This window comes from Strigops habroptila, chromosome 2, assembly GCF_004027225.2.
Source record: "Strigops habroptila isolate Jane chromosome 2, bStrHab1.2.pri, whole genome shotgun sequence".
In the NCBI taxonomy this organism is placed as follows: Eukaryota; Metazoa; Chordata; class Aves; order Psittaciformes; family Psittacidae; genus Strigops; species Strigops habroptila.
This window is the reverse complement of record NC_044278.2, coordinates 44,403,264-44,423,590: the sequence shown is the minus strand read 5'-3', so window position 1 is coordinate 44,423,590 and position 20,327 is coordinate 44,403,264. Positions and strand designations below refer to the sequence as shown.

Here is a 20,327-nt window from a genome sequence, read left to right as displayed (position 1 = left end):
ATCTCGGTTTGGATTTTGTTAAACATGCTGAATGTTGTTTCAGAGAGAGTTAAAGCAGCAGATTGCTGAAATTGCTATGTATCTGCTTTATCGACCTGTCTTTGGATTGCTCTGTTATGTACAGTTAAAAAAATTAAACTTCAACATGTACCTAGTAGTGTGTTTGCTTTGTTTCTTGATGAACCGTTTTCCTCCCAAAACCACCAAAAATGCCATTTAGATGCTGTGGGTTTGCTGTGGGAAAGTTAATAAATCAAGACATCACACCAGGCTTTTCTTAGTAGTTCTGTGAGAGCAGCTTTAATGCAAAAGTTGTATACAGGCATGTGCTAAAAGGTGCCACGAGCTCTGGCACATCCCCTCCCTGCTCCAACCACCAGAGCTGTAACATGTTAAAGTTTGGAGTTTTCACAACGCTAAAGCCAATGTAGGTGTGTGGTGCCTGGGTTGCAGAGAAGGTGGTGTTTTCTCCTCAGCTAATGCTTTAGATTACAGTGATAGGCATTTGACTTCTGCATTACGCTGTCAGAAATAATTTAAGTAAGTGCATTGACACTGAGTTAAAAGCTTTACTACTCACTGTGTGTTACACTGAAGGTCAAACAAGCTACATCACTGTGCAAAACCTGCAAGGCCACTGTACAGACACATATATACATCTAATAAGTGTAGGGAATGCTGTTTTCATTTGTTTATTCCCATGTCATGTTCTCCTTCCAAAGCATTAACCACGTGTGCAGAGGTCTTGCCAGATGTTTGTCGGTGGTTTAATATTGCATTCCAAATTCTGCAGAGAAGACCACCCCTGCATGAAGGAGAATGGAGAACCATTAGGGAGAACATCCTCATCTCCTTTAAAGTTAGCAAGAAGTAAAACCTAGAAATCCCAAGGCTGTACTGGTTATGACAGTACCTGGGAAACACTACACAATTCCCTGAGGTGACAGCTAAATCTCTTCCAGGTCAGCCAGGGGCTGACTGACAGAACGATGATGAAAGGACTTGAGTCAAGGAGCTGGCACAAGAAGTGCTGTATGCCTGTTGGCCCTGTGATTACATCATCCCAAAGGGTGCAGAAATAGCTCCCGACCTTGACAAATGCCAAAACTTAGACAATTTGAAGCACGCAAGGTGCAGTTGTTACACTGCGTCAGTTAAGAAAGACGTGAAAAACTTCAACAACAAACCAGAGATGAAACTCGCAGCAGTTGCCACTGACTGCTCACTCACTGTTTCAGTAACTGAGCTTCTGAATGAGTTTTTTACAATCTACTTCAATTACAGTCTTACCAGGGAACTAAGAAATACTTTCTTACCGCAGCTGAAGGTAGCGCAGATCATCTTTAGTGATATCGTTAAGGACAACACTTAGTGTATAATCTTCTTCAGCAAACTAAAAGGCAAATTTTTTCCTAAATTAACATTCCTTTGTTGAAAGCAAACTGCTAGTTCTGACTACAGTGACCTTTTTTAAAGGTGGGGGTTTTTTGCGTTCCCCCCCCCCCCCTTTTTGTCACGCTTTTAATGGCCTGCAAGTCTGCTCCTTGTTGTTTCAGCCAGTTCGTGACCTCAGGGTCTGCATTTGCTCTAAAAGGTGCTGCAGACCAGTTGGAGTTTTCAATAGAAAACAAAGGTAAAGGTTAATGCACCATGGTGTGGATGCCCCCACAGAGGAAATAAGGCTGAAGCAATGTGACCACAGGCTGTTCTGCGGCTGGCAAGCACAGGTCAGTTCTCCACACTGCTGCCTTCTGTGGGTTAGATCTATGGTGGCACGGGAAGAAGGAAAATCAGGCAGCAATCTTCTAACTCCTGAAGTAAGGTGAGGATTGCTTTCACCTGGGGTGAGCTGCGGTGAGTCCTGAATGCTGGATGTTTCCCTCTATCTTTAATCTAATGGCAGATATCTGTAACAGCAGCTGCAATCCAAAAAACAACATTTTAGGATCACACCCAGAACAATAGAAAACAATGGGGTTTGGCCAACTGCCACGCAACACACCCTTGATGTGGTAATACTAAAGTCACGCATGGCAAGGTGCTCCATTATGAAATATTACACAAACGTCTTCCATTAACTTATTTTCTATTGTCATTCTCTGCTTACGATTCGATTATGTTTTCATTGCTTACCTCATGCATGAATTACTTTCTGCGTTAATTTTCTGTGGGACAACTCAGTCATTTCAGGATGTTGTAAGAGTTTTTAGTGGAGAAAACATATGAATATTAATGAAATACCACGAAAAGTAAAAAAGATGCAGAGGTAATGTAGATCAGTGCTTTACTGTATTTCCAGGGAGGAAAAAAATGGATCCTTTCCCAACAAAAGTAACTATTTCCTACGACTACTAGAGGTGTAATAAAGTATCAGTCTGCAAATGCATAATTATAAAAGTTGCTTTGCTTTTTTCCTTCATGGGGCGCAGGAACGGGTAGATGACACTGAACTTGAAACAAGCTACACTGCATTCTTTTGTAATAATGATGATTTTTCCTTTGATCAGGACCATGTCCAAAGTTAACAATTGTTCATAGAGCTCTTGAGACCTTTACTTCAACCTTTACTTTATAGTGTTGCTTAGTGAAATGGCACTTTCAGTGAGTTTACCACAAACTTTCTGTCTCACATACTTTGCTCTTCACTCTCTTGAGGAAAAGCAGATGAACCTCATCCGTAGAATGCAAAAACTACAGAATAAAGTGGTGAATCCTTGTTTGGCCATGTATTGCAGTGAATTCAGACAGCTTCACCATTCTCCCCAGTGCAAGCAGCACCCCTGTTCTGACCGGAGGGCAGTTTTCCAAAAGAGAAATGCTAAAAAAATATGGATTAATAAGAATAAAAACTGGGTACGAAGGAGACAGTAGGAGGGGTGAAAACCTTAGATGGAGTTAGCGTAATAGCGAAGAGAGAACACAGAACAGCTTGTTGAAAGCGTCAGAGAGGGAAGAAACAACACTGGGACCTGCGAAGAGAAGAGAATCTTGCAGATATCAGGAGTTATCCCATCCCAGGTGCCATTTGGCCTTGCTATAAACTTGAGTAGGCCAGGAGAACACTGAAAGCATTTGTGCTTCCTGAGTCACACCAATACAACTGGTGTGTGCGTGAACACCGCACGTGCAGGGCGACGCGGCACGAGCTCCCTCTCTCGCCGCCGCGGCACACTGAGCTCCGCGCATGCGCGTCCCGGCGCAGGCACGCAGCTCGAGGCTTCGGCCCGCCTACCGCTCGCGAGCGAGTGCTGGCAGTCCCTTCGGGAAGCGCTGGGCGGGGCGGGCGGCTGCACGAGGTTCCAGGACGGGGGACAGCGCTAAGGCACTGTCGCCTGTCCCCGCTCCATGCTCAAGATGTTGTTGGCCATGTTCTCCCGGGTGCTGCAGCGTCCGGCGGTAGCCGCCACCGCCGCCGGAAAAACGGCGAGTTCGGCTATTACCTGCCCGGCCGAAACGTGGGCGGCCAACGGCCCCAACGGGCGATGGCGCACGCCCCTCTGCATAAGGGGTGGCAAAGGCCGGGGCGAGGGGGCCGGTGCTGCCTCCGCCGTTAGCGGGGGTCGGTGCGGGTCGTGCCCGCGAGGCCGGGGCGTGGCCGGCAGGCAACGGCTGCGCTGGGCTGCGCTGCGCACGTTTAGCACGTCATCGCCCTGTGTCTGCTCGTTCTGTAGATCTGAAAGTTTTTCCTAATTCACAAGGGAAATATTAAAAATTTTCAAATACGGGTGCCTAAAAGTAGTCCATTACTGCAAGTGCTTGGCCTGCTCCTGCCATTTATAGCATTTTGCTATACATCTAAACTAGGACTATTTTGGGTATCTTTAACAGATACTTTTGGTAATCCCAGGGATTACCAAATATGTAATTGTTTGTCGTGAATTGTTTCTATGCATTTATAGTGAAGATATAAATTACTAGTCTTAAAGCAGTATATAAAATATGCTATAAGCATATTGCAAAGTGTATGGATGGATTTCCATGGCACAGAGCTTACCTGTAAAGGAAGCTACTTCTTATAGACTTCTAGTTGGCTAATAATTTGCTGACTTCACTTCCCCTAATTATTATAGTTACTTACTGGTTTTCTTTTTTTTTTTCTTCTTTATTCCAAATGCTGCTAACCTAGGGAGCCATTAGTGAGGTAAGGCCTAAGTCAGTCTTACCAAGGTTTGGGTTTGATTTGTGCACTGGCCGTGTATTTAGAACTTTTGTACAGGCTCCTCAGTGTTGCTTTTTTGTCATATTGGGGGCAGGGGAGTTCTGGCTGGCCTATAGAGGTTCCTTCCAACCTCGGCCATTCTGTGATTCTACAAATCCCAAACTCGTGATTTACTTCCAGGTCTAGAAGTAAAATAGATTTTCTTCACTGCTAATACTGACACATTGTGGTAAACAGTGTAGAAACTTGGTATAAATTTAAAACTCTAAATACTTAATCTGATAATGGGGTGGTCGTGACTGCTAAATCAAATATGCAACAGAGTTGGTAACCAAGAGGGATTGGGAGATGTCTCTTGGCTTTTTTCCAAGCCTCATAGCTATCGGTCAGGCCTTTTTTTGGAAACAGTGACCTGGACATTCTCAAGATTTCACAATAATCAACCTTCAGCTAAATGTGTGTGAATTCCACCATACAAAAAGCTACTGAAAATTGTGTGTAACTCCATGAGCAATACAGTTTTGCTGCTGAGGTGTAATGCATTCCTTATGCTGTGGCCACGGCACGGAGAGATGAACATCCTGTCCAGTGCTGCAGGGAAACGTACTGAAGTAATTTAGAAATACTGGATGTTCATTAGTCAATAACCTGTGTTCATTCTTTAGGACAGAACAGTAATATATTTTCAAATGTCCTTTGTACCTCCCCACTGCCATGTCAGCCTTTATGTTGTTCTGTATTTCATGTATCCTCAGGTATGTCACCTTTATGTTTCTATATAATTTTTAAGTGGTGGCCATGCTGTTACCCATTGAAACAAGATTCCCCTTCAGTGTCACTGCCGTGCATCCCCCCGACTTCTGTTCCTATTGAAAAGAAAGAGTAAGAGTAGTTCATACTCTAGAAATCAGCTGGGGGGGTGGTGGTGGTTTGTTTTACCAAACAATTTTTTGTTCTGTTGAGACAAAATTCCAGTCAGCGCAGAGAGCCATCAGAATCTGCGCTGCTTGTCTCTACTCGTGTGAGCAATCTGGCACGTGAAGGGAAAAGTAATTATTTTTGTGGGTTTGATGCTCTTCACAGTCTTGTGAAACTTCCTGTTTGTATTTTAGAGCTGGTGAGTTTAGTTCACAAAATATTTCAGTTTGGGAGTACTGCTAGAAATTATTTCAGAATTCACCTACTTTTGCTTGGTAAATGTGTTTAAATATCGTTCACGTTTTGGTTTTTTGTTGGTTTTGTTTTCAAGGCCTCTCGAGTGATGGTAGCATCGCGTAACTATGCAGACTTTGCAAATGAAGCTACATTTGAAATTAAGGTAAAGAAGCCGAACACTTAATCCTGGCATTGTGTGTGTGTGTGTTGTAGATCCTAACACAATGGACTTGGGCCCTTATCTTTTGCAATTAGAAAAATACTGTTTGAATTTGTAGACCAAACCCCTTGCTGTCTGACTTGATTTCTAAATGCAGCTGGAGGTGCCTTGCTTTGCTGTATGTAGTTACATTACTTGTTTCTTAAGAATGTGGATTTGTGATACTTTGCAGCTGTGATACTTCAATGCAGCTGTGAGTGTGGAGTCACAAAGGTGTCTCAGAAGCTTTTGTCTTCTGATGGAAAAGTATTAATGTTTCTGCACTGGTTTTAAAACAAATAGCTGGTGTTTGCTGCCTACCCTTCTTTCCATCTCCCTTTTATTTATGGAATCATGGGTGTTGTATCCCAGATGTGCAGCTGATTGAGGTCTGTACGGATTTTTGAGGAAAAATTGTGGCACCCTTTTAATGCTTACCTTGGTGCTGCTCAAAAGGTATGTGTGTTATATTCTGTCAGTTTCCACTGTGGCTGGGTTGTAGAAAAAAAGTAATGCTTCTATTGGCAGTAGTAGCTTTTGCTTAAATGTAAGCTGTCTTTAACCAGTAGAGCAGTCTTTTGTCCCTTTAATCTGCATGGAGTAATTTGTTTTATCTGTTCCACTGAACTTGACTCCTTTTTGGTTATTTTATTTTTAATTTTATTTATTCTGTATGGGTGCCTAAAGTAAGCCCTCCCTCAGTGCAGTCCATCGTTTGACAGTGAAGTTGTGCTGTACACATGGTGGTTTGACTGGCAGGGTGGTTTGACTGGCAGGGTGGCTGGTGCTGCAATGGTTTATTACTGCTTGGTAGAAGTGGTGGTAGAAGAGATGAGGGCCAGTCTTAGAGCCAGATCTTACAAACTGTTTCACAAAGGAAACTATATTGTGTCTTCATTAAGCCTCTGTAGCTCTTACCAAGTATTTAGCCTGCAACAACCGTGGAAACATGCCTGTCCCATGTTTTGTGAGGGCTCTAGTTCATCTACTGATAGTAGGAACTACAGGGCTTCAACTTGTGAGTGGAAATCTGCCTTTAGTAGAAATAAAGTTTTTATTTCCCTACATTTGGAAGTAGCGCGCAAACCTTATGCTTATTTTGACCTATGAATTGAGGTTTTGCTGGCTTTCTTTTTTAAAAGGTGTTACACTCTGAATTTGAAAATAGCACGTCATAAAAACAAAACGATGTGATATTCACAAATAGGATGAATTACTTTCAAGAAATAACTACTTGTTCAACTTTGCAGAAATGTGACCTTCATCGCCTGGAAGAAGGCCCCAGTACCACCACAGTGATGACTCGAGAGGAGGGGCTCCAGTACTACAGAACAATGCAGATCATCCGACGCATGGAGCTGAAGTCTGACCAGATGTATAAGCAGAAGATTATTCGTGGCTTCTGCCACTTGTACGATGGCCAGGTAAGAGTTTTCTTTTTCCAAGAGGTTTTATATTGTCTTAACTTACTTAACGTAGGGATTTGACTAGAGTGGAGAGTCAATCTAGATGTACAGTGTCTGAAGTAGTAGTTGGATCCATGATTTATTTCATTGTTTCTTTAAAAACAATGTCTTGGCACACAAGGGAATCCCTGAGATCTTAGGATAGCAATAGGAAGAGAGAGAAGGCAAGGTGCATCTGAAGATCAGCTGAATGAGAGGCATGAGCAACTGCAGCATAGTAAATTCAGTGCATTTGGAGGCCCACATCCTTGTCCTCAAGCAGTGTCTCGTAGATCATGTGGCCACTGCAAAACAACAGCCAGGAGTAGGAATTTCATGAACTAAGTGAAGCTTTGCTGTCTGCGCATTCCCTCCTGACGTTTTTGAATTGCAGCTGTTTAGATGCTTCATTTGGGAGATGGGTGTAGAAGAAGTCTGCAGCCTTTTGCAGCTTCTAGTTCCCCTTCTGTTCGCTTTTGTGAGTCACCATCAGGTTGGAATTCAGAGCTCAAGGCTGTTACAGCTCCAGGCCTGCCAACCCTTGGCGTTGGAGGAGGTCTCCTACATCAGTACTCTTCCTGTTTTGTTGTATGGGGGGTCATAGCTAGCCCTTGCCATGCTGCTGGCTGTGGAAGTTGTGTGCTTTTCTTCATTGCTAAATTGACTTTTTCTTTGTAACAGGAGGCTTGCTGCGTAGGGCTTGAAGCTGCCATAAAGCCTACAGACCATGTGATAACAGCTTACAGAGCTCATGGCTTTACCTATACACGAGGAGTGCCTGTTCGAGAAATTCTCGCTGAACTCACAGGTTTGTGTTGAGTAAAATGAGGATTCCCATGCTGCTGTACTTGGGGCAGAGTTTTTTATTACAGTGCAAAATGATGTTGATGCACAATGTCTGCTGAGGTGTCAGAAGCAGTTTAGTGACATAGCAGAATAAATCAATTTTACGATGTTATGATGCAACCACTTTTTACTATAAAACGTAAGTCATGAGGAATATTTAAGTGCTTGCACTTCAAAAGCACAAACTCAGAAAACTTCTCTTGATACCATATGCTGTCGTTATTGTGCTGCAGCAGCTTGGTTAAATGGCACTTGCTGATGGTAGTTCTCAACAGGACGGGGCATTACTCTCCCTTGGAGAGAGACTAGGATTGTCAGAATTAGGCTGCTGAAGTTTTGGAAAGACTGGTAAACACTGCCTGTCATGACAAACTGAATGGGTTGGGAAAACTTGACTGTTACAAGAATATTAAATGGTAATCTGCACAGATGTCAGGTTTTGCAGAAAGGATAGATGGTCTATTCACAACAGGGTTGTAGGTGGAGCAGGGAAGAGGGGATCAGCCTGCTGAACTCTTGTGAGACCTGTGAACGGATGCCAGAAGTGGAAAAGGAACAAGGAGTTTGAGGGCCTTTATGAGTCATTGGTATAATAAAGACTTGATCTCAGAATTTGCACGCTGGAAACGTTAATTTAGGAAAGCATGTTTTGGAGGTAGAGGTGTGCTTTTGTCTGCTAAGAATGCATGTGTTAGGAATGTGTATTAGTAACAGATTAAAATTAGACTTTTTTTTTTCCTTTGGCCCTAGCCGGCAGGTTCCATAAAAGCTCACATGAAACCTATTCATAAACTTACGAAAGGTATGAGAAAGATGGATAATAAAAACGATCTGCTATTAAGTAAGAAAGAGAAGAACAAATTCTGGAGAGAAATCCAGGAGTCAACTTCTAAAATAAACACCAAGGCTAAGGCAAAAAACCCAACCACGCAAGCTGTGCTTATTAGCAGTAAAATAGAAGCCTCTGCAGCTAGCAGCAAAGCAGATTAGAATAAGTGATGGAGTAGGCTGATGAGAAATTCTGTGTTCTTAGATCAGCTCATATAAATAGTTTGCTGTAATGCTTCCTGGAGCACTGCTTTTCTTCAAACTGCAGCTTGAATAATGCTGGCCTGGGTGACTTTTTGATGTTTGTCGTGGAGTGGGATGGGGAGCTGTTGGTTGGGTAGGTTTTGGGGTGGTGGTAGTTTGGTTTTTGTTTTGGGGTTTTCTTCTTTTTTCAAATGTCCTATCTGTAATTGTTTACTTCTGGTTCTGTCACAGAGAGGACAAGTGGAGATTATTGCAAGTAGTTTGGAATAGTGTTCATACCTTTGTTGCAGAAGTGAAAAGCAGTAAGGACTGGAAATACTTCTTTTTAGAGATTACATTTATGAGAAATAGGGACCATGTTGGCTACTAAACACCACCTCTCCACCACACCCCAACTCCCCCCCCCATTTATCAGGAAATTCTTATATATAGGTAGGGCACTGAAACTCCTTGGTTGGTTTTCATATTTCTTCTTAATCTCATTCTGTATTTCCTGAATTAGGTTTCCGTTATTGTTCTTTCACCCCCTTCTCTTACTTGTTTTGTGATATATTTAACTGTAAACGCTTTGGGGAAAGGTTGTTGTGTGTTAACTCCACATAGATGTAATGACAACAAAGGTACTGTTAGTACCTGTATGAATTGAATTAGGTGTTCCCATTTACGTAGTATTTTTCCTCTGGAAGAAATACATTGCTTGTTATTAATGTTTCAGGTCGAAAAGGAGGATGTGCAAAGGGGAAAGGAGGATCAATGCATATGTATACCAAAAACTTCTATGGTGGAAATGGAATTGTTGGTGCTCAGGTATATACATGACTTCTGCTTCAAAGCACAAGTTGAATGTGGCTCCTGTCCTCTGCCAGTGTTTCAGTATTATTTGTGGTGTGAGCTTGTATGGAGACACCATTGCTCTGAGGCTATTAAATCTGTGATGTCTTTATTCTGGTTTGCTCACTGTTTAGTAACCTGCAGCAAAGATGTATCACATCATTGAGATATAACTGATGTGTGACTTTTAGCTGTAATAGAGATTGGCACAAATGGAAGTCGATTGGTAACTATGTGTTTGCTGAGTGGCTATGATAGTGTAAACATCTCTTTACAATTCACAAGCTGCTTATCTCCAACTCCGTTAAGCATTGCTGTAAAATGCTGGTTTTTTCCTGTACTCTGTGATAGGTTCCTCTTGGAGCTGGGGTTGCGCTGGCCTGTAAATACTTCGGTAAAAATGAAATCTGCCTGACGTTATATGGGGATGGTGCAGCCAATCAGGTAAACCAGCTTTGTCTGGTGTGGCACTGTGAGGAGGAGAGTGGCTGTGGGTGATCTGGTTTTGTTCTGTGAACTGTGAGCTCTGCCTTTCCACCGAGTAGTGGGGAGCACCTCTCGCCCTGCCTGGGTGGTGCTGCAGCCCAGGCAGTACCTGACTTGGAGCTTCTGCTCTGATTGTTTGTTGGGCTTTTTGCTGTGAGGATGCTTTACTAAAAAGAGACCACTAATACAGGGAAAGCAATCCTCGAGAGAGAGGGTTATGCACGCCCTCAGTTCTACAGCTCGCTGCAGTTTTTCTTATAGCTTCTGTTGTGAAGTGCTGTTCACTGAGACAAACTTCATGCAGGTGACCGGGCACCTTGCAAGTTTGGATACTAGCACCTCTTACTTGTGTTGTCTTAGGCCTTTGAGAACTGTATGAACGGTATGCTCTTTGTATGTCAGGAATGTAGCATGTGCCTGGATTTTTTTATCATGTTTTGGACCTGTGTAAGCATCTGTCCTTCCCCATCCGCATTTTGAACTCTGCCCTTGTTGCTGGAGTGGAAAGAAAGCTGCTCAGCTCCTTCCCTTCTGGAGCGCTCCTGATACTCAGGGAGTGAGTGGGGCAAACGGTTAATTATGTGAATGCTGCGTGAGTCATGGGAGGAGGGTTTTCCAGTTACTCTTGCTCTCCTCTTTCTAGCTGCACATGGCTCACTGAAGCGTGTCACCCTGAAGTGTCTGTGTTGTAAGGAGATCTCTGAAAAGCAGCAGTGAAGATGACAGGGCTGCTGAATATGGAGAAACATGTAGCAGATTTTTGAAGACACAGGAGAGAAGAGAGCATCTCACAGAGTTGCTTGCTAGTGACATTCTGGCCATTCTTGTGGTGGTATCAGCAGAGACACTGAACCAGATAAGGAACCGGTGGTTTTAGAGTGTACTGTTGATGCAATTGCCCACTTTCAGAACAGATGTGAGATCCCAATTCTTGGTTTTCTCTGTCTCTGCCTTAGAGTAGCAAGGCTGATACAGTGGTTGAAGTTTTCTTTTACTTTGCTGTAGCAGCATCCTGCCAGATTAATCAGTTGTGACAGATTTTTGACTGCTGCAGAAATACTTCAGTTAAAAAGTTGAAGGTTTTGTGTTACCCTAACACAGATAGATACTGACAGAGGTTTAAAAATTAAGTTCTGTGAACTACTATTTGAAATGAAAGTTACGTTACTTCGTGTAGCTTCCCTTTCATTCCTGCTGAGCTGCAGCAAGTGGCTGTTTTCAGATCAGTTTTAGTATTGAAATTTCTCCTAGCTAGACCTCTGCAGCGGAAAGATTTTCAGTAGAGCCTAATGCCTGAAGGCTGAGCTCCCTGTCTGGATGCAACTTGTTCTTCTTCTTTCAGGGCCAGATATTTGAAACATACAACATGGCTGCCTTGTGGAAGTTGCCTTGTATTTTTATCTGTGAGAATAATCGATATGGGATGGGAACTTCGGTTGAAAGAGCTGCAGCCAGTACTGAGTATTACAGAAGAGGGGACTTTATTCCAGGTCTCAGGGTGAGTACAGATGCAGTTGTTTGTTTTTGTTGGTTTTTTGAGGAGGGTGGGGGGAGGAGCATGTGCATGCACACATGTATGTATTTATACATAAATTTGCAACTGAATTCACGCTTGTGGAAGTGCTGAAATTGGAAGTTTGGGGTTTGGCATTTTTTTGCCTCAACTTGTAGTTTCTGTTTCTCAGGTGGATGGCATGGATGTTCTCTGTGTTCGAGAAGCGGGAAAGTTTGCAGCCGAGTACTGCAGATCTGGCAAAGTAAGTCTGTAATTGTCATTCCTTTTCCATAGGTGAAATTCTTAGCCAGATGATTACTGCATTAAAAAGTTCCTCACCTAGCCCATTGTCTCCAGTCACTGTTCAAACTTTTTGACCTTTATTTCCCTTTTTTCTCCATAGGATTATACCTGAAAGCAATTGAGTGGGATTTTAATTTTGTTAGAATTTATTAGCATGCAACTGGTATCAGACATTGAAAAGAGATATCTCTATCCCAATGCTCTGTCATCTTTTTGCCCATTCTACTCCAGTTAAATTCTGTTGTGAAAGGTGTTCTGACTGTCAGGCAGTTGTTGTCTTTGAAGAGATGAATTAGGGGAAGCGTGAAGGAACATACTGATCATTCCATATTTACACAAATGTAAATCAGCATTAGCATGTGAATCAGCATTAGTGTCTCACCCAAGTACGATACCCTGGCTTTGCAGTTTTTTAACATTTGGTGAAATAACGTTTGCACTGGGAATGTACAACAGAGAAAGAAAAGGGTTTGTGCAGAAGAATAAGGCTGTGTGAGTTCCAACCTTGCAGTGAAACAATGGGCATTTTGAAATAGTCTGACTAATGGTGGAGGGACACTGGGAGGGAAGAAGTTATTTAATGCTGTTCAGTAAGAATGTGAGAATAAAAGCTTACAATATTAACGTATGCTTTCATTTGGAAAGAAAGAGTGAAGTTTTATTTTACTAGTTGTGGTAGTGTTGTGAAAATTAAATGGAGAAAAACACTGAGTTACAGTCAGTCATCACTGGTGCATTTCACCTATAGCAAATACTTGCTGCTATAGCCACATATCGGTTACTTAAGGTGGTAACATGCTCTGTGCTGTTTTGGTTTTTTCTTTTGAAGGGTCCTATTGTGATGGAGTTACAGACCTACCGTTACCATGGCCATAGTATGAGTGACCCTGGAATAAGGTACTGGGATGTTCTTCCTTGGCATTCACTGGAACAACTAAGTAGTGATGGTCAAAATCCTGAAACTGAGTCCATCTTTAAATGTGTTCTGAAGTGCGTATAAAGGTTATGATGAAACTGCTACAGACGAGCATGATCACAAAGTCAAACTTTTGTGCTTTCTGCAAATGAATTCTGCTTTTGGTGTGATGTTGTTATAATGCGTTCTAATTAAGCTTTGACTGAAAAGCAGCATGCTTTTCCAAGGTTTTTAGAGTATTTAAAACCCTGTATGCTAAAATTGCAGGAACAGTTTGGATTGTCTAGTCAAGTAAAGTAGAATACTTCACTGTACTCACAGCTTCACTGTATTTTCATTGCATTCCTGACAATTCTTTCGTCACACCTTTCTAAGAGCGAGCTGCGTCCAGAACCTTGCCTCTGGTCAAGGACACTTCTGAAGCAGTTCATGTCTCTGCTTGTCTTGCTCCTAGCTATCGCACTCGGGAAGAAATTCAAGAAGTGAGAAGCAAAAGTGATCCCATTACTTTGCTGAAGGACAGAATGGTCAACAATAACCTGGCTAGCATTGAAGAATTAAAGGTATGGCTTTTAGTTGCCATATAAGCAAGCTCTGGAGGATTTGCATGCTAATGAGCTGTGAAAAGCACATGAGGAAGGCTGTGTGTATGTGTGATCATCTTTCAAGTACAGCTCTTGTCATATTTCAGATATAGAAGTCAAAATTATCCAGGCATTCTCGACTAAATGTCTGAAAGAGAAATCATCAATAGTGAAAAAACCTCATGAAGGAGCCAGGAGTCTTCTGAGTAAATGTTATAATACTTTCTTCAACTGTGTTTAATAAAAACCCCCAAATTGACACAGACCCTCTCGGTGGTTTGCAGAATCAGAACAGAAACTGTAGAGGCTCAGTGGGGTCATGTTCCTCTGGCAGCAAGGCATAGGTACTGTCCGAAAGGGACAAAATGCTGCAGTTTAGTAGGGAGGCGGTTCTCACGGGTTTTTCGTGTATGTTTGTAAACTACATTAACACTAGTTCTGAACAACGCTTAATCATTGCATTTAAATTCAGAATTAAGATGCTTTTTCTGAACTGCCTTCTAATCAGCAGCCATTTTTGGTTTAGGATATTGATGCAGCAGTAAAGAAGGAGGTCGAGGAAGCGGCTCAGTTTGCTACCACTGACCCGGAGCCACCACTGGAAGAACTGTGTAACCACATCTACTTCAATGAGCCACCCTTTGAAGTGCGGGGCGCAAACCAGTGGATAAAGTACAAGTCTGTCAGCTAAAGGGCTTTCGATTGTCACAATTTATTCAGAAGTGAATGTGTTTACAGGATTTTGTTAGACATCCTGAATGTTGTTTCAGGAGATGTTAAAGCAGCAGATTGCTGAAATTGCTATGTATCTGCTTTATCGACCTGTCTTTGGATTGCTCTGTTATGTAGTTAAAAAAATTAAACTTCAACATGTACCTAGTAGTGTGTTTGCTTTGTTTCTTGAGGAACCGTTTTCCTCCCAAAACCACCAAAAATGCCATTTAGATGCTGTGGGTTTGCTGTGGGAAAGTTAATAAATCAAGACATCACACCAGGCTTTTCTTAGTAGTTCTGTGAGAGCAGCTTTAATGCAAAAGTTGTATACAGCCATGTGCTAAAAGGTGCCACGAGCTCTGGCACATCCCCTCCCTGCTCCAACCACCGGAGCTGTAACATGTTAAAGTTTGGAGTTTTCACAATGCTAAAGCCAATGTAGGTGTGTGGTGCCTGGGTTGCAGAGAAGGTGGTGTTTTTTCCTCAGCTAATGCTTTAGATTACAGTGATAGGCATTTGACTTCTGCATTACGCTGTCAGAAATAATTTAAGTAAGTGCATTGACACTGAGTTAAAAGCTTTACTACTCACTGTGTGTTACACTGAAGGTCAAACAAGCTACATCACTGTGCAAAACCTGCAAGGCCACTGTACAGACACATATATACATCTAATAAGTGTAGGGAATGCTGTTTTCATTTGTTTATTCCCATGTCATGTTCTCCTTCCAAAGCATTAACCACGTGTGCAGAGGTCTTGCCAGATGTTTGTCGGTGGTTTAATATTGCATTCCAAATTCTGCAGAGAAGACCACCCCTGCATGAAGGAGAATGGAGAACCATTAGGGAGAACATCCTCATCTCCTTTAAAGTTAGCAAGAAGTAAAACCTAGAAATCCCAAGGCTGTACTGGTTATGACAGTACCTGGGAAACACTACACAATTCCCTGAGGTGACAGCTAAATCTCTTCCAGGTCAGCCAGGGGCTGACTGACAGAACGATGATGAAAGGACTTGAGTCAAGGAGCTGGCACAAGAAGTGCTGTATGCCTGTTGGCCCTGTGATTACATCATCCCAAAGGGTGCAGAAATAGCTCCCGACCTTGACAAATGCCAAAACTTAGACGGCTTGAAGCACGCAAGGTGCAGTTGTTACACTGCGTCAGTTAAGAAAGACATGAAAAACTTCAACAACAAACCAGAGATGAAACTCGCAGCAGTAGCCACTGACTGCTCACTCACTGTTTCAGTAACTGAGCTTCTGAATGAGTTTTTTACAGTCTACTTCAATTACAGTCTTACCAGGGAACTAAGAAATACTTTCTTACCGCAGCTGAAGGTAGCGCAGATCATCTTTAGTGATATCGTTAAGGACAACACTTAGTGTATAATCTTCTTCAGCAAACTAAAAGGCAAATTTTTTCCTAAATTAACATTCCTTTGTTGAAAGCAAACTGCTAGTTCTGACTACAGTGACCTTTTTTAAAGGTGAGAGTTTTTTGCCCCGCCCTTGTTTTTTTACCCTTTTAATGGCCTGCAAGTCTGCTCCTTGTTGTTTCAGCCAGTTCGTGAGCTCAGGGTCTGCGTTCCCTCTAAAAGGTGCTGCAGACCAGTTGGAGTCTTTAACAGAAAACAAATGTAAAGGTTAATGTACCTCAAAACCAGGGCTAAAGTGGTGGGTTTCAGACTACTGAAGCTTAAAACAAAGCGTCCTTTACCATAGAATGCGTTGGAAGGGAAGGGTTTGGGTTGGAAGGGAACTTAAAGATCATCTAGTTCCAACTCCCTGCCGTGGTCAAGGACACCTTCCACTAGACCAGATTGTTCATGCCCTGCCCAGCCTGGCCTTGAAGACTGCCAGGTAGGGAGCATATTCCCTGAGCATCCTGTTCCAGTGTCTCACCACCCTCATAGTGTGTAATGTAAATCTTCCGTCTTTCAGTTTAAAGCCATTCCCCATTGTCCTATCAATCACTACATGCCCTTGTTAAAAGTCCCTCTCCAGCTTTCCTCATAGGCCTCCTTTAGGTACTGGAAGGCTGCTCTAAGGCCTCCCAGAGCCTTCTTTAGGCTGAACAACCCAACACCCTATCCTTCAAATATCTTAGCGTGCACCTGTCAAAGTGTGCAGTATCTCCTCATACCTTCAGGTTTAAGTTTCAATCGAAGCAAGTGTAATTCCTGAGTTTTTTGCTCCAAAGATTGTCGTAAGAGGATCTGATACTCTTTCTCCTTCTGAACGAGGTTTTCCAAAAGCCTGTTAGCATACGAGAGATCAAATACAACCGTACTGAGTCAGTCTAGCTGAAAAAAACATTTACCATTTTTAATGACTACCAAACGACAGAGACACTTGAGAGATACTGTCTTAAGTAGCATATTTTGTGGCTTACAGAGTTTGTTTTGTTGTCTGAGACTTGCTTATCCATGGCACTTGAAGTCCTTTATCTTTGCAGAATTTAGTAAATTGCTTGTAAATTCTATTCCAATTGTTTTGCATCCTCCCTGGGCAGAGTTGCCTTTATACTGTAATTTACTGCTGAACAGTGTAAAAGTGATGTTTTAGCAGGGATGTTCTGATCACAGATTTACATCACATCCATGAAGGAGAATGAGACTGTAAGCTGTTAGCACACTGGCAGCAGCCTACAAATGTAGTAACCCATGAGAAACAGGACAGGGGCTCTGCTGAGCTCTGCTTGTGCTAATCAGTGGGCAGCTTGCCTTGTGGGCCAGGATGAAGCTGCTCTGGCCTTTCCTTGCAGGGGCAGCTCAGAGAACAGTGCCACGGAGTGAGGTACTGTCCGAGGAGCCAAGGAAGCAGGAAGGAAACCACACAGTTGCACAAGCCTAGTTACTTAGCAGTAGAAATACAACATGACATTCTGCAATTAAACAATTAATTACACAGAAACAATACTTCAATACTGAAAGCTGTTGAGTTGTCCTACTGGTACTGCCAGCGTATTCTGCATCCCTTTGTGTTCCTGGAAGGCCTGCTTCACCTTGAGGTAGCAGTGGTAGTTGAGCAGTATTGATGTTAGGTACGTGCATGTCACTGTAGAAAGCAACGTCTGAGAGCTTCTCAAAGACTGCTCGAAAAGAAATCCACAGCCTTTACAAGAGCATTACCTTAAGGTCTCTTGTTTAAGTCTGCCCAGCTCCAGGCTAAGCTGCTGCTGAGTCTCTTGGGACACCACAGAACTAAGGGTGCCGACTCCTGATGTGATGGCGGGATCCTCAGCCCTGTTTTGTTCAGTGGGCTGGAAACTGTCCTCTGCTTCATCGCCATCTTTTTCCCCGCCTTCAGTTTCTGACGCTGGCTCAAAGTGAGCTCGAAGCTCTGGTAAAAGAAAGTGGGTAAGAGAATTTCTCTGGACAAGTCTCTCTTCAGATGTGTTGCAGCTTGTTCCTGGGGGAACTTCAGCTGAGGAAGTGGACTATTTGCACCATGTGCTGTATGCAATACTGAGCAAGGGAGCAGCAAAGCCTTATACAAGCTGGATCACAGATTCTCCAGCATCAATTCTAAAATGAGTGGCAATGTAGTAGCTTAGCTGTAGTGTACCAGTAGAGGTAGGTAGCTGTAGATTACAGCTGTAGAGGGGACAAATACATTTGTGATTAAATGAATAATAAGACACTAAATGTGCTAATGAGAGACCCTTCAAAGCTTGCTTTCAAAGCATCATCATTCTCCTAATCTCCTTTTGATCACCCTCGATCAAAACTGTTTACAAAGCCTTCTTCTTCTCCAGGTAACATTTCTAACCTCAGTTCTCTCAGCACTTGCTGCAAGTGGCCACCCTTCACACTAAAGAATGGCTGCCATTTTTCTTCTACAAGCAAAGTCCTAAAAAATTTTACATATTTGCCTTAAAAACAATAGCAACTTTGAACTGAAAGGGCTTACCCTCACTAAGTGCTCTCCAAACATTCTCATACTGGAAGGGGTACCCAGCACTTCAAGACTTACTTACAAAACTACTTGCAGATTTCCAACTTACACTTAGTCCTAGATATTTCTTCATCATTTATTCTCCTCCTCCTCAGTGGTGATGATTTTTCCTACTATCCATCTGAAGGCCAAGACTACATTCCTCCTTATATTAGTGCCCTCCCTTCTCTGCATCTGTTCTACAGCTCAGTAATCAGTTTTCAGAATACATAAGCAAGCCTGTGCAGTGTCACCCACCTTGGATGTCATTACAATGTTGTACAGAGTAATTTTCTTTCTTCCTTCAAAAGTTCCAGCTTGGACTGAATTTAATTTGCCCTTTTTGGTCATGGTTGGACCACACTGGTGGTGCAGAACCACTGGTTATCTCCTCATTATGTGCTTTTGTACCCCAACTATAGCATTAATCCTCCTGATCAACACTTCTTTCTGTATGACATTCTGACCCTCTGCTTTTGATGTAGCAGCACATGAGATGCAGTTAATGGCATGCTGACAGATTAAACATCTAAACTCTTATATTTGCTGCAACTCTTTGATATGCAAACAGCCACCTTTTTCTTTTTGCTTTAAAGATTATTTTCAGCTGCTTTGATTTACCTGGAATAAGAATAGTGACTGCTGCTTGGACTGCACGGCGAATTATGTTATCCATTGCAAACATCCAGTGGGGCCTTATTAAGTGATTTCTTAATACTTTGTTCACCTATAAATAAATAATTGAGTAAAAGTAGTGGCAAACAACATTTGCATACACCTGAGGAAAGAGAATCGTGTTTTTCAATAGCCACAGGAAGTTTTATCATCCCAACTGTCTGAGTTACTAAAACCCTCCCAAACTTTGAAAGTCTAACCAACAGTTTTGACAGTTTTAGGCTAGAGCTTTCAAACAGTGCCCAGACTGTGACATTCAAGCCCCTTCACAGTAAAAGGAGGAAGAGGAGTGAGGAAGATTGCAGAAGCTGCAAACCCCTGGGTTGAGATCTGTCCAGGAAGAGACCCCTGCACTGGGCACAGGACTCACCGCATCCTGAAACCCAAACAGCACCAGATGAATCTGATTAATGGAAGTGCTGTCAAAGTCCAAATCCATTTTCAGCTTGGATATGGTAGAGGCCATCACTCTCTGCTCAGGAGAGCGTATGAAGTCTCTTAAAATCCCAATAATTTGCTTGATGTGGGCCACTGAAAGTTGCAGTTCTTCAGAGCTCTGGAGAAAATATAATGAATGTATATCATGGAAAACCCAGAGTCATTAAACATCCTTTTAGTAGCAATAGTAGTTTTAGGCTTACAATTTCTAGCTTTGCCTGTGTATGCTTCACACTGACACACAGAAATCACAGAACCTTTGTTTCTGCAAAGCCTTTATTTTCTACCTTTTTCTAGCTGATTTTTGTTTTTAATAGTAATTCCTATTTAAAAAAAAAAAAAAAAAAAAAAAGTCTGCTGGCCCCGTGGCTGTCACAAAGGGAAGAGGTTGCAGACAACAGTTACACATTTCTGCAATGCACTGCAGAGGGCAGCTCTCCTCCATAAAAACAGCAGAGTCTGTAAGAGACCCCAATTTTTTAGATGCTATCCTTTCAATAGGCTGGATCTGGACTTATATCTAATTATGCAGACATTTGATTTCCTTAGGCCAATAATTATATTTATATACGTATTTATTGTAAGTCAAAAAAAGGTCTAAGATTACACAGTGCTAGGACTTGACTGCATTCTGTGATTTCCAGTCCACAACCCCCACAGTTAAAGTCATCCAAGTGCCTGTAAGAACAACAGCCCATATAATTAAAAGATAAAGGGAGAAGCATTACATAAATTACGGAAAAGAAATTATGACAGCAGTGCTGTAAACCAGCTGGAGGCTAATTTAGGAATTGCTGTTGCTAAATAATCACAGAATCATAGACTGGTTTGTGTTGGAAGGGACCTTAAAGATCAGCTAGTTCCAACCCCTGTGCCATGGGCAGGGACACCTTCCACTAGACCACATTGCTCCAAGCCCTGTCCAACCTGGCCTTGAACACTGCCAGGGATGGGGCAGCCACAGCTTCTCTGGACAACCTGTTCCAGTGCCTCACCACCTTCACAGGGAAGCATTTTTTCCAAATATCTGAATCTCCGCTCTGTCAGCTTGAAACCTTTTCCCCTTGTCCTGTCACTACATGCCCTTGGAAATTTTTGGGAGCCTTGGTTATT

General features: G+C 42.5%; 2 protein-coding genes and 1 long non-coding RNA gene across 5 annotated transcripts in view; 1 reads left to right on the top strand and 2 right to left on the bottom strand.

Moving 5' to 3' along the window:
* Positions 1–272: 272 nt before the first annotated feature.
* On the bottom strand, positions 273–3,357 carry LOC115603672. Of its 2 annotated transcripts, XR_003989957.1 has the most exons (3): positions 2,134–2,411; positions 1,317–1,919; positions 273–805 (listed from the first exon to the last, which is right to left on the bottom strand). It is a non-coding gene; the product is annotated as an uncharacterized LOC115603672 (long non-coding RNA). The 2 variants fall into 2 exon arrangements; XR_003989956.2 differs by having other exon boundaries at positions 1,317–3,357.
* On the top strand, positions 3,331–14,325 carry PDHA1 (pyruvate dehydrogenase E1 subunit alpha 1). Of its 2 annotated transcripts, XM_030475767.1 has the most exons (11): positions 3,331–3,423; positions 5,409–5,477; positions 6,764–6,937; positions 7,640–7,766; positions 9,552–9,643; positions 10,019–10,111; positions 11,496–11,651; positions 11,839–11,910; positions 12,781–12,848; positions 13,322–13,430; positions 13,978–14,325. In XM_030475767.1, the coding sequence occupies exons 1-11, from the start codon at positions 3,346–3,348 to the stop codon at positions 14,140–14,142; spliced, it is 1,203 nt and encodes a 400-aa protein (XP_030331627.1). In that variant the 5' UTR covers positions 3,331–3,345; the 3' UTR covers positions 14,143–14,325. The 2 variants fall into 2 exon arrangements, with proteins under 2 accessions (XP_030331627.1, XP_030331626.1); XM_030475766.1 differs by lacking the exons at positions 3,331–3,423; positions 13,978–14,325 and adding an exon at positions 4,123–4,141 and having other exon boundaries at positions 13,322–13,831.
* A 128-nt stretch (positions 14,326–14,453) lies between these two features.
* Positions 14,454–20,327, bottom strand: part of MAP3K15 (mitogen-activated protein kinase kinase kinase 15) — an 85,988-nt gene continuing 80,114 nt past the window's right edge. Inside the window, exons 23-29 of the mRNA XM_030475762.1 lie at positions 19,147–19,332; positions 18,723–18,828; positions 17,297–17,507; positions 16,309–16,421; positions 15,687–15,784; positions 15,493–15,569; positions 14,454–14,981 (exon numbers count right to left, since the gene is read on the bottom strand). Of these exons, the coding sequence (XP_030331622.1) occupies positions 14,861–14,981; positions 15,493–15,569; positions 15,687–15,784; positions 16,309–16,421; positions 17,297–17,507; positions 18,723–18,828; positions 19,147–19,332 (912 nt within the window). The 3' untranslated portion in view covers positions 14,454–14,860. The remainder of the gene's footprint in view (positions 14,982–15,492; positions 15,570–15,686; positions 15,785–16,308; positions 16,422–17,296; positions 17,508–18,722; positions 18,829–19,146; positions 19,333–20,327) is intronic.

Bases quoted from the DNA above. Each gene is read 5' to 3' on its own strand.
- PDHA1 (XM_030475767.1), top strand. From the start codon at position 3,346: ATGCTCAAGATGTTGTTGGCCATGTTCTCCCGGGTGCTGCAGCGTCCG. The intron at 5,478-6,763 runs GTAAAGAAGCCG...TCAACTTTGCAG, and splicing joins AAGCTACATTTGAAATTAAG to AAATGTGACCTTCATCGCCT. The intron at 7,767-9,551 runs GTTTGTGTTGAG...TTAATGTTTCAG, and splicing joins AATTCTCGCTGAACTCACAG to GTCGAAAAGGAGGATGTGCA.